The 20,932-nt window shown below is 34.1% G+C and overlaps 3 protein-coding genes across 8 annotated transcripts; 1 reads left to right on the forward strand and 2 right to left on the reverse strand.

Annotated features, from left to right (window-relative positions):
• The first annotated feature begins 14 nt into the window (after nucleotides 1-14).
• Nucleotides 15-9,539, forward strand: LOC135130961 (THAP domain-containing protein 1-like). 3 transcript variants are annotated; one of them, XM_064058448.1, is made up of 6 exons: nucleotides 15-145; nucleotides 8,443-8,567; nucleotides 8,621-8,887; nucleotides 8,952-9,020; nucleotides 9,080-9,136; nucleotides 9,184-9,539. In XM_064058448.1, the coding sequence occupies exons 2-6, from the start codon at nucleotides 8,497-8,499 to the stop codon at nucleotides 9,524-9,526; spliced, it is 807 nt and encodes a 268-aa protein (XP_063914518.1). In that variant the 5' UTR covers nucleotides 15-145; nucleotides 8,443-8,496; the 3' UTR covers nucleotides 9,527-9,539. The 3 variants fall into 3 exon arrangements, with proteins under 3 accessions (XP_063914518.1, XP_063914519.1, XP_063914521.1); XM_064058449.1 differs by having other exon boundaries at nucleotides 9,190-9,539; XM_064058451.1 differs by having other exon boundaries at nucleotides 9,196-9,539.
• On the reverse strand, nucleotides 5,011-15,008 carry LOC135130959 (uncharacterized). Of its 3 annotated transcripts, XM_064058445.1 has the most exons (4): nucleotides 14,955-15,008; nucleotides 14,739-14,891; nucleotides 14,195-14,619; nucleotides 5,011-6,586 (listed from the first exon to the last, which is right to left on the reverse strand). In XM_064058445.1, exon 4 carries the CDS (start codon nucleotides 6,578-6,580, stop codon nucleotides 5,069-5,071), a length of 1,512 nt encoding a protein of 503 aa, XP_063914515.1. In that variant the 5' UTR covers nucleotides 6,581-6,586; nucleotides 14,195-14,619; nucleotides 14,739-14,891; nucleotides 14,955-15,008; the 3' UTR covers nucleotides 5,011-5,068. The 3 variants fall into 3 exon arrangements, with proteins under 3 accessions (XP_063914515.1, XP_063914516.1, XP_063914517.1); XM_064058446.1 differs by lacking the exons at nucleotides 14,739-14,891; nucleotides 14,955-15,008 and having other exon boundaries at nucleotides 14,195-14,620; XM_064058447.1 differs by lacking the exons at nucleotides 14,195-14,619; nucleotides 14,739-14,891; nucleotides 14,955-15,008 and adding an exon at nucleotides 12,129-12,190.
• A 4,541-nt stretch (nucleotides 15,009-19,549) lies between these two features.
• Nucleotides 19,550-20,582, reverse strand: LOC135130942 (chymotrypsin BI-like). 2 transcript variants are annotated; one of them, XM_064058414.1, is made up of 5 exons: nucleotides 20,506-20,582; nucleotides 20,305-20,456; nucleotides 20,095-20,255; nucleotides 19,849-20,047; nucleotides 19,550-19,740 (listed from the first exon to the last, which is right to left on the reverse strand). In XM_064058414.1, the coding sequence occupies exons 1-5, from the start codon at nucleotides 20,560-20,562 to the stop codon at nucleotides 19,611-19,613; spliced, it is 699 nt and encodes a 232-aa protein (XP_063914484.1). In that variant the 5' UTR covers nucleotides 20,563-20,582; the 3' UTR covers nucleotides 19,550-19,610. The 2 variants fall into 2 exon arrangements, with proteins under 2 accessions (XP_063914484.1, XP_063914483.1); XM_064058413.1 differs by having other exon boundaries at nucleotides 19,550-19,781; nucleotides 19,830-20,047.
• Between the last annotated feature and the right edge of the window lie 350 nt (nucleotides 20,583-20,932).

Raw genomic sequence — 20,932 nt, forward strand, 5'->3', positions numbered from 1 at the left:
GTATGTATCTAATATATATGCGTTGGAAAGCAGTGGTAGAGCTGTATTAAAAATATCTATTTCGTGTATATAATATTAAATATTAGTGACCATTTGGGGTACTTCAACAGATTGTATCCCGTTTGTCTATCGGTTGTCAAAATTGGTAAGTAAATCGACGATTTAATCGTGAAATTTCCGTTGAGAACTTTTGCGTCGCAATACACGGACTGCTAAAAAAAACAATAAAATAAAATGAGTTCAATTCCTTAAAAAATTGTTTTTAATTTCATCAAAACAGGATTAAATAACCTTCAAGATAGAATTGAATAACTGAACAATTATTTTTGTTAGCTTTTACTTCTCGATCATAAGCGAAGGAAGTATTGTTATCAGGTTTCCCGTTTCCGTCTGTCTGCCATCTCGGATTTTTACAATTAGGAATGTCATGTAGATGCTTAAACGCTAACCAAAATTTTGTCTAATCATCCCCACCAATAATGCGATGACGTCACCTCAAAATTCACAGCAAATGGGTTTTAAATTGTATAAAATTACATAGTTCTATACATGTAGTTTATGACAATCACAATATATTTGCTTATCCCCTTTAAAAAATTGATGACGTCAGCTCAAAATTTTCCAGAATAAATTCTACATAAAATGTATCTAGAAAATATGACGAGTCTGTACGTACGATGAGATTGCCAAAATTATTTTACATATTTTGCCGGAAAATTGCATATTTTCGGGGTTAATTTAACAATGTTTAAACAAATTGAACTGTTTTTAATAACGACATGTTTGTAGGGAAACGGTTTTCGGTTTAATGACGACACATTAATACGTATCACATTTAAACGGTATAAATAATATTAATTATGTTTAAATATCATTTATTCCTCGGAAAAGACATCCGCTTTGATTGATTCACTTAAATCGTCTTTCAAAATCCCAAAAATTTAGAGATTTGTCAAAATACCAATCACGAACGTCGCAAATTTCGACCCATTCTCGACGATTTTCGGAATTTAACTAAATACTTCCGTGTAGATTTTGGCCAGCAGAAGTCACTTCTGCATTTTTTAAAAATTTAAAAAAAATCGAATTTCACACCGAATTTTCCGAAAATATTGCTCCGTTATTATAAACATGCTATATTTTTGAAATCAGCACGTCGGGATATATATATACATCTCTGAATTTTTTCAGAATTTTTAGACAACTTTTTCAAAAATGAAGTTTTACGCTATGGTAGTACTTGTGAAATAACCTACCGTTTTCTAAGAAAAGGTACTAGCCCCACCCACCCACCCTTTATTTTCTTAGAAGAGTAGGTCATCTGCCAAAATCAATCTTATCTTGGCAAGTAGGAGACTGACTTTTGCAAATGGCATATTCTCTAAGAAAATAAAGGGTGGGTGGGCGGGGCTAGTACTTGTCAAGATGAGACTGATTTTGGCAGATGACTTATTCTTTTAAGAAAATAAAGGCTGGGTGGATGGGCGGGGTTAGCACTTGCTAATAATAAAAAAAATTAAAAATCAAAAAATGACAAATTGTAAAATCGGATAAATGAGAAATCGGAAAATTGTACAACTGTATAATCTGAAAATCAAAAACTGAAATATCGAAAAATTGAAAAAAAAACAAATCTCAAAATCGAATTCGTAATTCCAGTTTTCATTTTTTTTTAGTTTTTAGATTTTTCTACTTTTGAATTTTTCATTTGATAATTTGTTGGACAATTTTGCAGTTTTTAATTCCAATCTTTTGATTTTTCAAATTTTAACTTGACAATTTTGGAATTTTTTTATTTTTAATTTTTCAAGTTCTCACGTTAAAATTTTTCCTTTTCACGATTTGTTATTTTTCGATTTTTGACTAAAAGAACAAATTTATTCGAACCGAAATTTTGAAAAATCGAAAAATCCAAAAATTGAAAATTATAAACCAAATTTTCGGATGTTTTAAAGTTACGGTAAACATGGCAAATCGCTGATCAAAATTACTTTTTACTCCCTTCCAAAAACTCGGTGACAAAAAATCAAAAATCGAAAAATTAAAAAAATTAACATCTATATTCTCGATATTTTTAAAAATCAAATAACTGAGAAATCGGAAAACTGGCAAAATTGTAAATTAAAAAAATTTAAAGTTTTTTTCAGTTGCCAAGAGAAATCAAAACTCGAAAGACAGATCAGAAAATTGAAAATTTAAATGGCGAGAAATTGAAAAATTCGATGTTGAAAAATCGAAAAATTGAAAAATCTACTAGTACTCATTATGGTAAGACTGATTTTGGCAAATGATCTACTCTCTAAGAAAACAAAGGGCGGATGGGCCGGGCTAGTATTTGCCAAACTAAGACTCATTTTGGCCAATGACCTACTCTTCTAAGAAAAATAGTCTTATCTTCGCAAGTATGGGACTGATTTTTGCAAATGCCAGATCCTCTAAGAAAACAAGGGTGGGTGGGCGGGGCTAGTAGCTATCAAGATAAAACTGATTTTGGCATATGACCCACTCTTCTAAGAAAATAAAGGGTGGGTGGGCGGGGCTAGTACTTGCTAAGGTAAGACTGATTTTGGCAGATGACTTATTCTTCTAAGAAAATAAAGGCTGGGTGGGTGGGGTTAGTACTTGCTAAAAATAAAAAAAGATAAAAATCAAAAAATGACAAATTGAAAAATCGGATAAATGAGAAATCGGAAAATTGTACAACTGTATGATTTGAAAATCAAAAACTGAAACATCGAAAAATTGAAAAAAAAAAACAAATCTCATAATGTCGAATTCGTAATTCCAGTTTTCATTTTTTTTTTAGTTTTTAGATTTTTCAAATTTTGAATATTTCATTTCATAATTTAACAATTTTGCAGTTTTTAATTCCAATCTTTTGATTTTTCAAGTTTTAACTTTACATTTTTGGAATTTTTTGATTTTTAATTTTTCGATTTTTTTAACTAAAAGAACAAATTTATTCGAACCGAAATTTTGAAAAATCAAAAAATCCAAAAATTGAAAATTAGGAACAAAATTTTCGGATGTTTTAAAGTTACGGTACACATGGCAAATCGCTGATCAAAATTACTTTTTACTCCATTCCAAAAACTCGGTCACAAAAATCAAAAATCGAAAATTTAAAAAAATAAGCATCTATTTTCTCGATATTTTTAAAAATCAAATAATTGAGAAATCAGAAAACTATCAAAATTGTAAAATTAAAAAATCGAAAGTTTTTTTCAGTTGCGCAGAGAAATCAAAAATCGAAAGACAGATCAGAAAATTGAAAATTTAAATGGCGAGAAATTGGAAAATTCGAAAGTTGAAAAATCGAAAAACTGAAAAATCTACTAGTACTCATTATGGTAAGACTGATTTTGGCAAATGATCTACTCTCTAAGAAAACAAAGGGCGGGTGGGCCGGGCTAGTATTTGCCAAAATAAGACTAATTTTGGCCAATGACCTACTCTTCTAAGAAAAATAGTCTTAGCTTCGCAAGTATGGGACTGATTTTTGCAAATGACAGATCCTCTAAGAAAACAAGGGTGGGTGGGCGGTTCTAGTAGCTATCAAGATAAAACTGATTTTGGCAGATGACCCACTCTTCAAAGAAAATAAAGGGTGGGTGGGCGGGGCTAGTGCTTGCTAAGATAAGACTGATTTTGGCAGATGACTTATTCTTCTAAGAAAATAAAGGCTGGGTGGGTGGTACTTGCTAAAAATAAAAATTTAAGAATCAAAAAATGACAAATTGAAAAATCGGATAAATGAGAAATCGGAAAATTGTACAACTGTATACTATGAAAATCAAAAACTGATTATATATATCGAAAAATTGAAAAAAAAACAAATCTCATAAAGTCGAATTCGTAATTCCAGTTTTCATTTTTTTTTAGTTTTTAGATTTTTCAACTTTTGAATATTTCATTTCATAATTTGACAATTTTGCAATTTTTAATTCCAATCTTTTGATTTTTCAAGTTTTAACTTTACAATTTTGGAATTTTTTGATTTTTAATTTTTCGATTTTTTAACTAAAAGAACAAATTTATTCGAACCGAAATTTTGAAAAATCGAAAAATCCAAAAATTGAAAATTTGAAACAAAATTTTAGGATGTTTTAAAGTTACGTACCGTAGCGATTTGCCATGTGTACCACATGGCAAATCGCTGATCAAAATTATTTTTTACTCCCTTCCAAAAACTCGGTGACAAAAATCAAAAATCGAAAATTAAAAAAAAGTAAGCATCCATTTTCTCGATATTTTTAAAAATCAAATAATTGAGAAATCAGAAAACTATCAAAATTGTAAAATTAAAAAATCGAAAGTTTTTTTCAGTTGCGCAGAGAAATCAAAAATCGAAAGACAGATCAGAAAATTGAAAATTTAAATGGCGAGAAATTGGAAAATTCGAAAGTTGAAAAATCGAAAAACTGAAAAATCTACTTGTACTCATTATGGTAAGACTGATTTTGGCAAATGATCTACTTTCTAAGAAAACAAAGGGCGGGTGGGCCGGGCTAGTATTTGCCAAAATAAGACTCATTTTGTCGAATGACCTACTCTTCTAAGAAAATAAAGAATAGATCATCTGCCAAAATCAGTCTTATCTTCGCAAGTTTGAGACTGATTTTTGCAAATGACATATCCTCTAAGAAAACAAGGGTGAATGCGCGAAAGTCATCAAAAAAGGTCATGAGAAAGGTTTTCGCGTCTCCGCCATTCACAGAAGAGGAATATAACTATGTTTGTTGGGTTGCATAAAAACCACAAAGGGGGATGTTTACGTGCCGATGACGAAAGCTTACAAAACTGATGTAATTACATTCGACTGTATTTTATTTTAATAAACACACTGTAGTTAGCCGTTTTGAATCAAATTTCCGCGCGCCAAACTTTTGGTAAGAAAAGGGGTAGAAATGGAAACAAACGAAAACCACTAATAAGAGGGAGATGCGCACAAGGGGTGTTTGAACCAAGAAAATAAAAAACGTGCTCGGTAGAAAAAAAATTTTACTTCGTTTATATTAGCTGACAGTTTGGTAAAATTTGGTTAAAACCAAGTGCGAAAAGAGTACATTTAAGACGACGTTTCGGCAAATATTTCGCAACGAAAATTAATCTGATCAGAATTCGTGCTTTTGTACGGCGTTAAACTATCGTATGTAAAATCAATCCAGTCGCTGTCAGTCACAGTAGCATCCCTGTTCATACACAAATTAGACGTTGCTATAAATCGTTGCTTAATATTCGGATGCGTCACGTAAACCGCGAAGAAAAACTGCGCATCCTTGGCGTAATTATTCAAAATTCGCGCAGTCCAGGAACAATAATCTTGCAAACGCGAGAACACCAACTCAAACAAGTTACCAAATTCGAAAAAATACACAATTTGTTTTGTGGCAGACATTTTTCTTCCAAGCGGCGTAAAATTACTTTTGTATGCAGTTCCTATAACCAAATCCTCGTTGTGGTTAACCTGGAAGTGATTCTTGCACGATGAATAATTGCCCGTAAAACTGCAATCTTTCTTAGGGCACTCGTACATCTGATACTTGCATTTTCCCTCATGTTTGTGTATTTCGTTTCCTAAAACCGTCGAAGTGCAACCAAACTGGTGGTAAGCGCACTCGTATTGCACAAAGAGTGTTAAGGCTTCCAACGAAAAATTGCGGATGTGTTGTTCAGGAAAGTCTTCCTGACAAGTCGGACACACCGAAAGTCTCTTGTGACAGGACTGACAGATGCTGTGGCCAGTCAGACACTGGAAAATCGGTTGCCTCATGATTTCCTTACAGACGGGACACTCCAAATTCTTCATAATTTCAGAATTCGTATTCTTGAATTCGCACTTGCCTGGCTTAATCACAACTTTGACGGTGTCGGCCCCCTCTGACACTTCTTTCAAAGCAGACAGTTTAATTTTTTTGCTGTATCGCTCATCGCACGTTGCATCAAACGGCGAAGCTTCGAGTTTACCCTTGTAGACGCTACTTCCACCCACATACTTCACAACCATTTTCAAATCTCCATCTGTCACCGAGACGTCTTGCAAACAATGCACCAAACAATTATCTCGATCGGATTTCTCTATTCTCAAAACGCAAGTTCTATTGCTGTAACTCAGCAATTTGATTATCGAACCGACTTTCTCCAAGTTCATTTCGAAAGAGAATTCTTCGAAAGGTCCGGTTAGGACGTGCTTGGAGTGGTCCTCTTTGAAGTGTTTGAGCAAGTCGACCAGTTTTCCGGTCCAGTCGCATTTGTTTTTTGGCATTAAACAATCGACCAGACGGTAAACGCACTGGTGTTCGTGTTCTTTTAAATTGTCGTACAGGATGTCCTCGTTGCAACCCTGAGGGTGGAATTTACATGGAAACTTTAGTTCTTTCAGTAACGAGTTTAAAGTGGTGTTGGGGACGCTTTTCGGATCGTTTTCTTTATCTCTGACTTTGAAGCAGTCGTGGCAAACGTTTCCCACGTCTTCGACCATCATTACTGGGACTGTTAGCAGGTTGTTGCAAGTGGCACAGGTGAAGAGACTTTCGGAGAGCATTTTCTTGGTGAAGTCTTGTATGCTTCCGGTCGCCATTTTAACCTGGAACATAAGTATGGGTATTATTGTTGTTTGTAAATAAAATTTAATCTGTGTTTGTAAATTATTATTATTTATTTAATCAGGAACTACAAAACCGAATGCTTTGAAATCTTGGAGATGTTTTAAAGTTATCATAGGCATGGTAAATTTTTGATCAAAATATATTTGCTCATGCCCCCCCTAAAAAATTGATCACGCCACCCCAAAATTTTTCCGAAAAAATTCTATAATTGTGATTTATCATTGCATGAATATTTTTTAGATTTGCTTATATGGGGTGTGTGAAAAAAATTAATGACTGAGTCAATTTATTTTATTGATTAAATCAAGAATTGCAAAACTGAATACTTTGAAATCTTGACGTTTTGAATTGTAAGCATGGTAACTTTTTAATGAAAATGAATCAGTTTATCAACCCCAAAAAATATGAATAGACTTTTAATCAATGCATTCATATTTTTTAGATTTGCTTAAACAGATGACTCAAAAAATTAATGAATCAGTCAATTTATTATTAATCAAATTAAGAACGAGCCACCCCATTTTCTGGAAAATGTGAGATACGCTCGTCTTTATAACGATAAAATAATGATAAGGTAAGAATTATAATAATAGCATTCAGAATATTTTGTTCAATGGAAGCTTATGAATAATTTTACTTGTCTGTTTTGGGGTGATAAACTCATTCAAATCAAACGAATGTCTACGTGACATTCTTCCGATGTAATGTATTTCCGTTGATAATGTTCTATAAATAGTTTTTTTTTTAAGGAACACAATGGGCGAACGCAGATTATCTTCGCTATCTACTATCTATTGAACTAAACGTATATTTGTTTTCATTTTTCGATAATATGTACTGATTTTATTTCATTGGCAATCCGCGGATTGCGACCCAAAATTTTTCAACGGAACAATATTTTTGTGAAACACTCCAACATTAGAAAAGGAAAGCAATACAGAGGATCAGCTGATTGTAGTCAAGTGGTGAATGTGTTTGTATTTGTAGTGGGTTTTAATTTGTGTTTAATATTGTTTATTGACATACGACGGTAAGAGTAAAGTTGTAAAGTGTTAAACAGACCATAATACGTAGTGTTTTTTATATAAACAGTAACCGACGGGTTCTCCGTTTAAATTTATACGGACTTAAAATTATTATTGTGCTTAAACAGGTTACCATTAGTTCAGTCTTGTGAATAGTCTCATTCAAAAATCTTAAGCTCAATTTATTTTCATGTTGTCCAGTGTTGTAGAGTTTATTAAATTTTATTAAATAAATTATTAAAAACTTATTGAGTGTTATTCACTAATTCTACAAAGAAGTCTTAACATTACCTAACTTACATTTAAAAAAAAGTGAATTAAATAAATAATTACAAACAAATTTTTATGCTTGGCCAATAATTTTCTTTTCGTTTTCTTTTTCACTACAAGTATGGGTAAAAAAGATATACTTACCAAAATAAACAATTTTTGCCTTGAGGGTGCGAAATAATTTTTTTATCCCATGAGAATGTGCATTTTTAACCCTAGAGCCAAGCTCGAGTCTCGTAACTCTGCTTAAAAAGGTTTTTGCATTTTTTTTACTCATATTGCATTTACTAGCAGCAACTTCGGAAAAAACGCTCCTATTTCGGGTACGTACTTTTATTTATTTGATCGCATGAGAATGTCCCTTTTTAACTCAATATCGAAGGTCGAAGGTTAAAACGCATTCCAATTAATATCCTTTATACAAAAATTACTATTATGAAAATTTGGTGGGAGAAACATAAATTGCGCAATATTTTTGAGCTAATAAAAAAGAGAAAAAAAATGGTGTCAATAAAATCATGCGGTTCTATTTATTCTAGGACACAGCGTGGTTATTTTGAACAACAAAAAATTAGAAATCCAATTTAAAAAATATGCCTACGGTTTGTGCCGCCTATAACTGCACATATCGCCATAAGAAAGGCGACAATATTTCGCTTCATCAGTAAGTAATGAAGAAATTGAGATGTTCGTTACCTGTTCTTATTACCTATATAGGTTTCCAAAAGATCCGGAATTAAAGACCAAATGGTTGCAAGCCATGAGACGCCTTAATTATGTGCCATCAAATACAGCAAGGCTGTGTAGCCAACATTTCCTTGAGACTGACTTTATTATACAATTTGGAAAAAAATTACTAAAAAATGGGGCTGTACCAACTGTATTCAAATTTCCTAAACATCTGATGAAGTCACCTGCAAAACCCAGAAGTACGCGTCTTCAAAAAAAAGATGCAGCAGTTAGTCCCAACATTTCACCAAAAAGGTTTATTATTAATTTAGATAAGAACAATTTATATCAATTAGTGAAACATTTATTATGATTGTAGTTGCACCATTGACCCTGAATTGCCCGCAGAAGGTGAACAATTGTATGTTCAAGCTACGCCATCAACTAGGTATTTGCATAATGCGTAAGTGTTGTAAAAAAAGAAATATGTATAATATCTAATTGTAGTCGAAATCTTGAACAATCCCTCGCTCTTACTGAAAATTGTGGCCTTCCATCAACCAGGTAGTTTTTATTATTTTACCATAAGTAAAATACAAATATGTATACAGTTTCAGTTCTAGGAAACGTAAAAACTTTGTGTATTTTGGGGATTGTAAAGAAGACGATTTGAGAGACCCAAAGAAAGCAAAACTTATGTGGGGTATTGCAAAAGAAACAATAAGAAAACAGAGGAAGACCATAAAGTATTTGCATACCAGAAACAGAAGACTCCAAGCCAAAGTAAAGACACTAGGTGAAATAGTGAACCATTTAAAGAATACTCAACGAATATCTGTTGACAGTTATATGGTACTACAGGTGATACACTTGTTTTATATGAAATTTGTACTAACCGCTAGTAGTGCCACTAACAAGAATGATTTTATTTTTTCGCTTCTAATTTGTGTCTGAGAATAAGTTTCATTTACAGATTTTTTGGGGCCTTTATATTTGACACTGTAGCTAAACATTAATATCACTTGTTTTGTTAATTTAGGAGACACTTCCACCAGCGCAACGTCAGCTGTTTTTGAGACAGCTTAAAGTAACGACAAAGAGACAGTACCCACCTGAATTGCGATCATTTGCGTTAACTTTAAATTTTTACTCAAGCGCTGCATATGACTATGTGCGTACAGTCTTTGGTAAATGCCTTCCTCATCCATCTACCTTGCGAAAATGGTATTCTTCCATCGATGGCTCTCCTGGATACACAAGGGAGTCGTTAAATGCCATAAAACTTAAGGTAGCAGAAATGCAAGAAAAGGGAGTACCGTTAATCTGCAGCTTGATGGTGGATGAAATGTCGGTAAAGCAGCATGTTGAACTAGTTGGTGAGAAAGAAGTAGGATACATAGACTATGGCTGTGGATTCGGAGACAACGATTCGTTACCACAAGCTACATATGCAATTGTCTTCTTGTTGGTTGCAATAAATGCCCGATGGAAAATTCCGTTGGGCTACTTTTTAATAACGAAACTGTCTTCTGAAGAAAAAGCCAATCTCATTAAAGGATGCTTTGCAATGCTAAATGATACTGGAGTGAAAGTAATATCCATAACCTTTGATGGGGCTCCTACTAACATTGGAATGGCAGAGTTATTAGGTGTCAATTTAACTTGGCCGAATTTGAAAACCTTTTTTCCTCATCCAGTGACTGGGGAGAAAGTTTTTGTTATTTTGGACGCATGCCACATGATTAAATTGGTGCGAAATACCCTCGGGGATTTTGGAGAACTGCTAGACGGTCAGCAACAGCGCATTCGCTGGCAATTTTTTAAAGAAATCGTGGCGATACAGGATGCAAGTCAACTAATGATGGGCACTAAAATTCGGCAACGGCATATAAACTATTTTAGAGAAAAGATGAAGGTTAAATTGGCGGTGCAAATTTTTAGCCAAAGTGTTGCTGATGCGTTAAATTATTGCAATCAGGACTTAAGGCTACCGCAGTTCATAGGGGCAGAAGCCACTTCGAGGTTCTGTTTTATGATTAATAAGGCGTTTGACATTTTAAACAGCAGAAACAACCTAAGTAGACAAATTTTTAAAAAGGGAGTATCAGCGCAGACATGCCACTCAGTAAACAGTTTTATCGACGAATTCGTTACGTATATCAGCAGCATTACAACAAAAGATAATATAAATATTCTGCTTTCCAGAAGAAAACTGGGTTTTCTGGGTCTAATTGTCGATCTTATTAGTGTTCAGCAAATAGTTCAAGAATATATCGTGGAGCAAGGCACTCTGAAATATTTGCTGACATACAAGTTAAGCCAAGACCACCTCGAATTGTTTTTTTCTTCTATTAGAGCTAGGGGTGGATTTAATAACAACCCAACTCCTCGACAGTTTCAAGGTGCATATAAACGTCTTTTAGTTCACGTTGAACTAAAAACTTCACAGAATACAAATTGTGAGGCTTTCGACAGTATTAGTATTTTACATGTAACAAGTGCCCAAAAGATACCAACTCTGGACATTCTCAAAGATATAAGTGACCAGATTGACGAAGATGAGTGTGATAATTATATCACATTACCCGATACGCTACCAGACATCGATTGTGACTTTATAAGTGATGTAGTAACTTATATTGCGGGATTTGTGTGCGCTAAATTAGTAAAACGTTTAGAATGCAGCATATGTAGCGACAGTTTACTTTCTACAGTTTCCGACTCGGCCCTCTTAAATAGAAAAAACCGAGGGGGTCTAACAAAACCTTCTAAAGATGTGATAATTATATGTAAATACGCTGAACGAGTGTTTAGGCAGCAAAAAAACATAGCTTTGAAGGACATTAATAAACTCGTCCTTACCGCAACGAGGGAAATTAATTTCACAAATTTATTTTTAAATTTAAGAGACCATCTTTTGGATCAGGATCCCATTAATAATCACTTGAATCTTTTAATTTATTTAATTTTAAAGCAGTATTTTATTATAAAAACACATCATTTTAATCAAACTTTAAATGAAGCCAAGCAAAGGATCAGAGCTCAGTTTACCAAATTAATTCATTTCAAGCATCAGTAAGTCAGTTTCATATAAGATTTATTGTATAGTTTTCTCCATGTGTTAAATTGATTATTATTATTACATTTCCTTACAAAACATCCAATGGTAATAAGTATTGAAAAATACCGCACTTCAGTTTCGATGAAAAGTATATGTTTTTCAGAAAATAGCTATTTGAAATTTTAGTCTGCTTAACTTCTCTGAATTTTTACTATTACGATGAAAAACGTTAAAAATAAAAATACTTTCAATTTTCATGACTAGATGCCTTTTTTAAGAAAATTCACTATCACCAGTTTGCAAATCGCGCGGCGCTGATGTTTTAATTAGAGGATTTTAGTTATTATGCATACACATAACAGTTATTACGCTTTTCACCACAAACATTATATCCTACAGACTTCATTTATGACATTTAGTTGCTTTTTATATATTTGCCAACTTAATAAATAAATATTTTTCCTACCGCTCCTATTTATTTCAATGCATATTTACCTCCTTTTGACTACAATCACGTGGTACAAATTAGCGCTCTCACTCCCACTCTAGCCAAGCCGCGATCTTCTATTGCTCTCACATGTTGTCGTCAATGCTCAACACGGTACGGTGTGGGTTACGCGCTATCCATAAGTAATTATTAGATCTATGCGCTGTTGCATGTAACTGTAATTGTAGGCAGAACACCACATCACCACGCATGTATTACGTGTCAGATGTCAATATTATCAGTTGTGTAATAACCCAAACCTGCCGCCGAATATTGCACATGCGCACTCTGAACACAAGAAAAACCGCGCAAATTCAAATGAAAAATTTGGCCAATGATCGTGAACGTCTAGCAAGGTTAGAACCTAAGTTGTGTTACGTTAATATGGCGGCAGGCGGTTCAGATCTATAGCGAAGTGAGCAAACCAACGAGTGAGGGAAGAACACAGGTATAAAGACACATAAATTTTTAACGGGAGGGCGCCTTTAATGTTTAACGATTACACAATAAACGAGTTAAACACATTGCAGTTTGCAGTTACAATTATTTTGCGACACATTTCGTCTTGTTTACAAAGTTTAATATCATTGTGTTTACAAATTGTTAAAAAAAACAAGGTTCGGGTCCAAACCTCCCAGAAAGACACCGAACAGGCCCATTAAATTACATCTTTTCTAACAATAAATTTTACTAATAATTTTGCATACGGAACAATGACTCCCATTCGCATCTTCGCCGTGAAAAACAAAAAAAAACGTAGCGCTTCGCCAGTACAAGAACAGGAAGGTTATTTGACGTGCAGGGATATACAAGCGTCACATTAGCGAGAGAGATAGAGGGGGAGAGAGAGAGAGATAGTTAGGGCCGGGGGAACGCCCCCCCCCGTCCAAAAGTTTCCTGTCCGGGCCCGCCGGTTTCGTGGCGCGATGTACCATTGACTACCGGCCGTTCCACGAGAAGCTGCTGTCCCCGAATACAACTGCCACCCCGTCTACAAGGTCCGATGGCCCCGCAGTAACCAGGTCGCTGCTCAGTAGTATCGTGTACCGTCCGATCAACGACGGGATTAAAGTCGGCGGTACATCACGCATCGATCACCCGCGGAACGGAAAAGAAAAAAGGAACCGGACCTATCAGTCATGCCTTGTACTAACGTGAAAAGAGGAAAAGTCAACTACAAAAGACACATAAAAAGCCACCCGCGTTCAGGGCAGACGATAAACACACAAATACAAAAATAATGGGTGGGGGATTTCCCCTGGGGTGCTTCCCCGATTGCCGTTTTGGCTTTTTGGTTTCAAATATGGCCGTTTTGGCTTTTGGTAAGTACATATTGGAAATTCAGCTGTAGGAACTAATAGTCACGTGCGCATACATTAATTATTAGGTATATTTAGACACAAAAAAAAAGAAAGAAAGAGAACGAAAAAAAAAGAAGGAGAGGGGGAGAGAAAGCTCTGCGCCACGGGTCGTAGTTGAGTGCAAGCGAGTCAGATTACGAACAGAGGAGTCACTATTTTCACAGGTTCTAATTTAGGTGTTACGACAACACTTCAATAAACAAAAAAAGCAAATAACAAAGCGTCACCGTCGCGTCGGTCGCCATTTTGTTCTCCGTGAAGCGTCACATATTATCTCTTTCTAATTAATACAAATAACAAACGCCACCATCGCGTCGGACGCGATTTTTGCTTGTGCGCAGCGTCACTCGGTTTCTCTTTCTAGCTAACAAAACGACAAAGACAGCAAAACGCCAGTACCGCGTCGGTCGCCATTTTACTATTCGTGAAGCGTCACAGGCTGTCTCTTTCTAACTAACGCAACTAACAATTACCCAATTACCCGGTATCCACCACCTAGTTACGCTAACCCAAAACAAAACAATGCTATTTACCCACGTTCTATGTCCGTCTTAAAATTAACCCTTCCGTTTCTAGCCCGCTTTGATACAACCTTCCGACACCTGACCGCGCGAACAACGAATTTATTATTATTATACCAACACCGCTTCCGCATGCATGCACACTTCTTACAATAATTCGCCTCTAACATCGTATGTGATAATCGAGCCTACCAATAAGCCACCGAGTTGGGAAAGGGTTAATCCAATCGGCGTCCTTTCAGCTTCGGCACTTAAGTCGCAGGCGCCGTGCGGGCGTCGCACTAAATTTCACCTCACTGGGAAGGAAATAGTTTATTGGTACACCGCACCCGTCCCAAATGTCTCGGAGGAGTCGGTGGTTTCCTATTTCCAGACGAAAACTCCAGAAAAACACAAAGATTGACACCAGTAATTTGTTCGATCTTGCACCCTTGAAGGTAGTACTCTGACTGACTTCTCTCCCTTCCTTTTCGCCTCGTATCTCCGCATCCCCCGGTACGTCCCGTACCACCCAACAGATGGCGTACCAAGTATCGTTCTGGGATAAATTCGGATGTTGCTTTGGCGCTGGTTTTCTTTCGATTCAAATTTAAAGCGGGATATTACAGTTGTTATCACTAACCAACCCAGCAAATTATTTATTACGTCGCATACTATGCCATATAGCATTAAATGTATATATCCAATAATATGAAAAAATCATAGAAGTCACACATTAAATTATTGATTTACTTACCAATTTTGATAACTAAATAGACAAACGTTTATATATCAATCAGATACGACGACGACAAACTTGAGTGAAAACCGAGCAGTGGTACCTCATTGTAAAATATAAAAGCACAGTTAAAAGCGTCCAACTCTCTCCAGAAAAATCCCCGGATTACAACTGCAAAGCCAACAAAACGCTGAGTGTGTTTATTAAAATAAAAATACAGTCGAATGTAATTACATCAGTTTTGTAAGTTTCGTTGAATCAGCACGTACACATACACCGTGGTACACATCCACCTTTGTGGTTTTTATGCAACCCAACAAACATAGTTATATTCCTCCTCTGTGGGTGACAAACCTTTCTCCACCCAAATAAATTAAAACTGTAACAGAATTTACCAAGTTTAAAGTAATGAAGGGAGGTGATGTCCAAATTACGTCATTAATAATTTCTACTTATTTTTTATATCTATGAATAGGCAACCAACAAAACAACACACGTAAAAATACTCATAAAATACTTAAGTTTTGTGATTATGATTATATCCCTATGGTTACGCATTTAAGGGGACTCGCTAGACGAGGTATAACATTTTTTTGGTTTTTTGTATACAAAATGATATTAATATAGACGTATCATACATCAAACTGCAGCTTTTTTCATATTCTAGAGCGCAGAGACCAGTTCAATCAACTAAAAAAATATGGCTGAGAAATATCGTAAAAAAGCACCATTGTATGTTTTCTGGATAAAACATCACTTTTTACAGGGCGTAGAGTCATTAAATGTTTGTTAGTGGTACAATTTGTTTAAATAATAGTGTGTTTATTAAAATCAAAATATACCACAAATTAATGCAAAATACGTCGAATAATTTTAACAGGAATATCAGAGGAAAATTAATGATCTATTGGTTAGCAGAGTTTTCAACAAAAACTAACAATTATTGAAAAAAATGGGTATCAATTCGACAGAATTTGAGCAGTTAGTTCAGTACTTTGCCGATAGGAGCGCCACTAAAATTTACGGAAGCGACTTTCCAGGTAAAACCCTTATCGCCTGCTCTACCATAAGCTGATTGTTAGAGTTCTCGGCTGATTTTTCTAATTTATGGCAAGGAACTCAATTTTGTAACAAGCCGGCCGTAGTAATCTATTGTTAAGGAAATTAACTTTTACGCAATGAGGTACTATAATAAAACCGAATTAAAACTGGGGAACTATAATATTTTTACTCCACCCAGGATCCTGAATTCAATACACATGATTACTAAAAATTCGTTGTAATATTATTGTTAATATATATATTTTGCTTTGTTAATTAATAAAACTAATAAACATATTTATAATAATAATAAAAAATGTATAAAATAAAGCTTTAGTTTAACACGTATAAGTAGCTAAGTCTATCTACTACTTATCCCAGAAAGGAGGTGTTTTAAAAAAGCCCTACGCCCAGTAACTTCTCCCTTCATTGTTTACTCGAAAAAAGTGCTCGTATATGTTTTCATTTGCCGAGAGATCATTTTCAAAATATATTTATGATAAAAATATGCAAGTCTTGGTGATGAAAAATGTACTCCTAATAAATTATTTATTTTTACATATATTTCTTCGTCTTTATAAATTTTTTCTATATTTATTTCTTTGGGTGTCCATACAACAAAATAAACTTGTGAAATACCCGTAACAAGCATTTGTTCCTGGACTTGAAAGTAGTAATCATGATTTTTTTTTAGTTTCAATTCTCTGTCTGTCAATGTACAAAATTTGATTTTTTTTCTAACCGCTTCTTCGGTAGACAAATCTTGCGATTTTGAAGGGCATTTAATTTCGACTAATGCACTCCTATCCTCTAGAACCCTGTCTGGACTAGCAGCCAAGTAAGGAAATTGTTTTGAAATAAACAAGTCACACCGTTCAGTTTTTAGATTTTTATTTATTTTAAAACACTTGACAGCTTTTTCCTCACTTTGCTGTCCATAGTATGTATGACTATTACCGCTAAATGTACTGTACTACAGAGACTCCACAGTTTTAGCTATTGCTGTAGTCGGTCTAAGTTTGTAAATACGTCCAAAATTTGAAGCCGTAACCCTAATTTCTCTTTCTTTTGTCCAAATGTGCCTGTTGCCTAGTGTCTATTTCAATTTGGTCTAAATTCAAAGATAATTTTCTCAAAAAAACCTCTTTGGCTGTCACAAATGTTTCTACATCCATGACAGGATTTTCTAAAAAATATTTAAACCATAATCGCAGTCGGGACCGGCATACGTAAATTTTTTTACGACATATTTTTTTTACGAATACTTTGTCTAAGACGAGCTTGTTTTATAGGCGAACAATATTTTTTTGTTATTAAACCAGGACCGTTTTAATCACAATATATTTACTTATCCCCTCTAAAAAAATTGATGACGTCACCACAAAATTTTGCTGAATAAATCCTATCTAAATTGTATAAAATATGATGAGTCTCTTCTTGCGATTTATCATTCCATTCATCTTTTTTGGATTTGCATATACAGGGTGACCTCAAAAATTAATGAATGCGTAAATTTATTTTATTGATTTAATCAGGAACTACAGAACCCAATGCTTTGAAATCTTGCAAATGTTTTAAGGTTATAAAGAGCATAATAAATTTTTAGTCAAAATATATTTGCTTATCCCCTCAAAAAAATTGATGACGTCAGCTCAAAAGTTTGCCGTATAATCCTATTTAAAATTTACAAAATATGATGAGTCTCTTCTTGTAATTTATCATTCCATTCATATTGTTTGGATTCGGATATACAGGGTGACTCAAAAAATTTAATGAATGTGCAAATTTATTTTATTGATTTAATCAGGAACTACAAAACCGAATGCTTTGAAATCTAATGTGAAAAGAAAAACATAATAGGCATGCAGTCGTCACGTTTCCGATAGAGAGGGAAGTACTGTCTAAACTCATTAGACCAATTTTTTTGATTTTCCCATTTTTTCATTTCTCAATTTTTCAATGTTTCAGTTAGGGATTTTTTTACTGTTTCGATTCTTTAATTTTCCTTCCATTTTTAGGTTTTTCAATATTTCAGCTTTGGAATTTTGCAATATTTCGTTTCTTCAATTTTTCAAAATTTTGATATTGTGTTTTCTCGGTTTTTAAATTTTTCGATATTTTAATTTTTCAGTTTTTAAAGTTTTAGGTTTTTAGATTTCTCACTATCTCGACTTTTCGATTTTTCAGTTTCATGATTTTTCAATTTTTCGAATTTTTAAATTTTAGATTTTTTGTTCTCGATCATTCAATTTTCTGAGTTTTCAGGCTTAGATTTTTTTTGTTGTTCAATTCTTGGATTTTTAAAATTCTTGATTTTTAAATTTTCCTATTTATCAATTTACTGGGATTTCAATCTTTTGATTTTTTGATTGTTGAATTTCTCGATTTTTTGAATTTTTAGTTTTTGATACGATTTTTTTTTCCAAAAATTTTCAGTTTTTCAATTTATTAACTTTACGATATTTCAGTTTTACGATTTTTAAATTTTTTTATTTTTCAGTTTTCATTTTTTGACGTTTCTAAATTTTTCGATTAACTGATTTTTTGATTTTCCCATTTCTCTATTTCTCGATTTTTCAATTTTCCTTCCATTTTTCAGTTTTTCAGTATTACAGTTCTGAGATTTTGCAATGTTTCGGTTCTTCAATGTTTCCTTTTTTTGATGAATTTTTCGATAGGTATTTTAATTTTTCAATTTTTAAGTTCTAGATTTTCCGTTAATTTTTTTGTTTTCCTGGATGTTTTGATTTCTCAATTATTCGATTCTTCAAGGTCTCGGTTTAGATTTTTTGGTTTTCCAATTTTTCGATTTTTAAATTGTTTAATTGTTAGATTGTTCAATTTCTCGATTTATAGTTTTTTCAATTTTTCGGTTTACCGATTTTTTTCATTTAAAATGTTTCAATTTTTCATTTATTAAGTTTTCGATTTTTCAATTTTTAGTGTAATTTGAAAACGGTATTAAAAATGCATTTAGGCGAATAAACTAATAGATGGGCTTGATAAGCCTTGTTTGCTCTACAGTGTCTAAATTGTGTTTGAATAATATAATAATTATCTCGAAAATTAAAATTAATATGTCAAAAGAATACGAGAAATGATTATTCTGTGCTGAACGTATGTTGTCAGGTAGATTTAAAGAAGAATTGCTGGTTGCGTTTAAGGCAACAAATGGCGCCCAATTCAAACTTGTCTCTTGTCTAGTGTTCCCCCTTAATGACTATATTATTGAAGAATCGTAGATAAACTAAAACATTTACATTCCTTCTATATTATCCTTTCACGATCTTAATATAGTAAAGTAGGCTTTGATATTTTATTGCTACTGAAAACTGAAAGTATCGGCACAATGTTTATATTTCTGGCATATTTTTTAACGTTTAATTTAATAAAACATAACCTAACGAAAAAAGCTCAGGGAATTTTTATTCTTCTGCATCGAATACCAACAAACTCACTAGATTTTCATGGCCAACTCTACTATATAAAGATCGTGAACGGATAAGCAATGATCAGCCCCAAAATTATTTCTGTCAGCTAAATATTTTCCATTTTCGTTTCCTTTAAAATGTTTTCGAACTCAGAAAAAACAAGGCATGCTATTAACTTTAGAATTGTTTACACAGAGCGTTTAGACCAAGACCAAGAAGAAAAGTACGCTTGGGCTGCACGGAACTCTGATTTGACGCCATTAGATTTTTTTCTTTGGGGGAAAGTGAAAAATGTGTTTACACTTTTGAACTTTACTTTACGAAAACCCAAAACGAACTAATTGATACAGGAAATGCAAATCGGTGCTTTAATTATTTTAAAACCTAATACCAGAGATAATTTCAACAGTTTATTAAATTACTCAATTCCGGCAACTTCTTTAACCCAGTCGAGGGCTGGAAAGAGTCGAGCGTAGATCAAGGGATTATAAGATGTGCAAGTGCCGATGGTCGCACTAAAACTGGCTATTCCCATAATCCACTGATGCTCGTTACTAAGCACACTAAGCAGTGGACTACCGGTACTACCCTAAAAATAACACATGTCACATACGTACTAACCAAAGAATAACCTTACTTTGCAAAAAGCCTCATCGTCGTTACTAACCACACAGACCATGCTATCGCTAAGAAGTTTTCCGTAACGCATCTTACATTCCTCCTTTGAAATGGTACTTACATTGGCATAATTAAGCGAAATGCCTGAGCCGTCACTGAACGAACCCCAAGAAACGCCAACACCGCTAAAATCGTCCGGTAGTTTCACAGTCGCCAAGTACGCGGCTCGTATGTACTCTAAACCCAAAATGTTACGATCATTCAGTTATAGAATTACATAGTACCGGTGTAGTTCACAGGGTCAAACAGCTGGATGATCCCAATGTTGTAGTCGAGTGTTTGTGGGTCGAAATCTGGATGGACCATGTAGTGAACAGCGAACACAGTGACGGTATCGGCACTAATTAGAGCGCTAGTTCCTAGACTAACGTTGAATCGGAGAGCACTGGAAATGGAATGTTGTAGTCTGGTTTAGTTGAAAGAGGTCTAAATACTCTTGGACGCAAATAGCTGTGGTTATAACGTAGAATTCGTTGATGAGAGTACCACCACAGAAGTGGGTTCCACGAGTAGAGTAGTTGTAGATGATGGCGGATGAAGGAAACTGGCCTTTGGTGGCGATACCATACGTGCTGACCCCGTTGTTCTGTAAATTTAACTAGTTAGGTGGTTTGATTTCTCGAAAAAGTGAGTACTTTTGCTAAACCGGGGACCAAAGTGAGTACTACAAAAAAAGCAGAGAGGCGCTTCATGTTGTCTTGTGTTTACTACTGGAGCAGTCGCTTTTTTTATATACTTTATGGGAATTTTGATAAGGCTTGTTACAAGTTTATAGACATTTTTGTGGATTTTCAAAAGATGAATTACAGTCTTTGTTATTGTTTATAAAAGATAATGTCACCTGCACTAGCTAGTATCAAGCAGCACATAAAAGTGAAAAGGCAAAAGATAACACTTTGTCCTATTTTTGAAGAATAATTGACATTATCTTTTAAAACAATATCCGATGTTTGAACAATTCATCAAAAATTTCGACACAGCTCGAAACAAAACGAATGACATATCTAAGATACCATCGACTTATCAAAATCACAAACAATACACACCCACTCGTATAAAAGG

Source organism: Zophobas morio, unplaced genomic scaffold, assembly GCF_036711695.1.
Source record: "Zophobas morio isolate AGI-343-1 ecotype UQ-CSIRO unplaced genomic scaffold, CSIRO_AGI_Zmor_V1 ptg000018l, whole genome shotgun sequence".
In the NCBI taxonomy this organism is placed as follows: Eukaryota; Metazoa; Arthropoda; class Insecta; order Coleoptera; family Tenebrionidae; genus Zophobas; species Zophobas morio.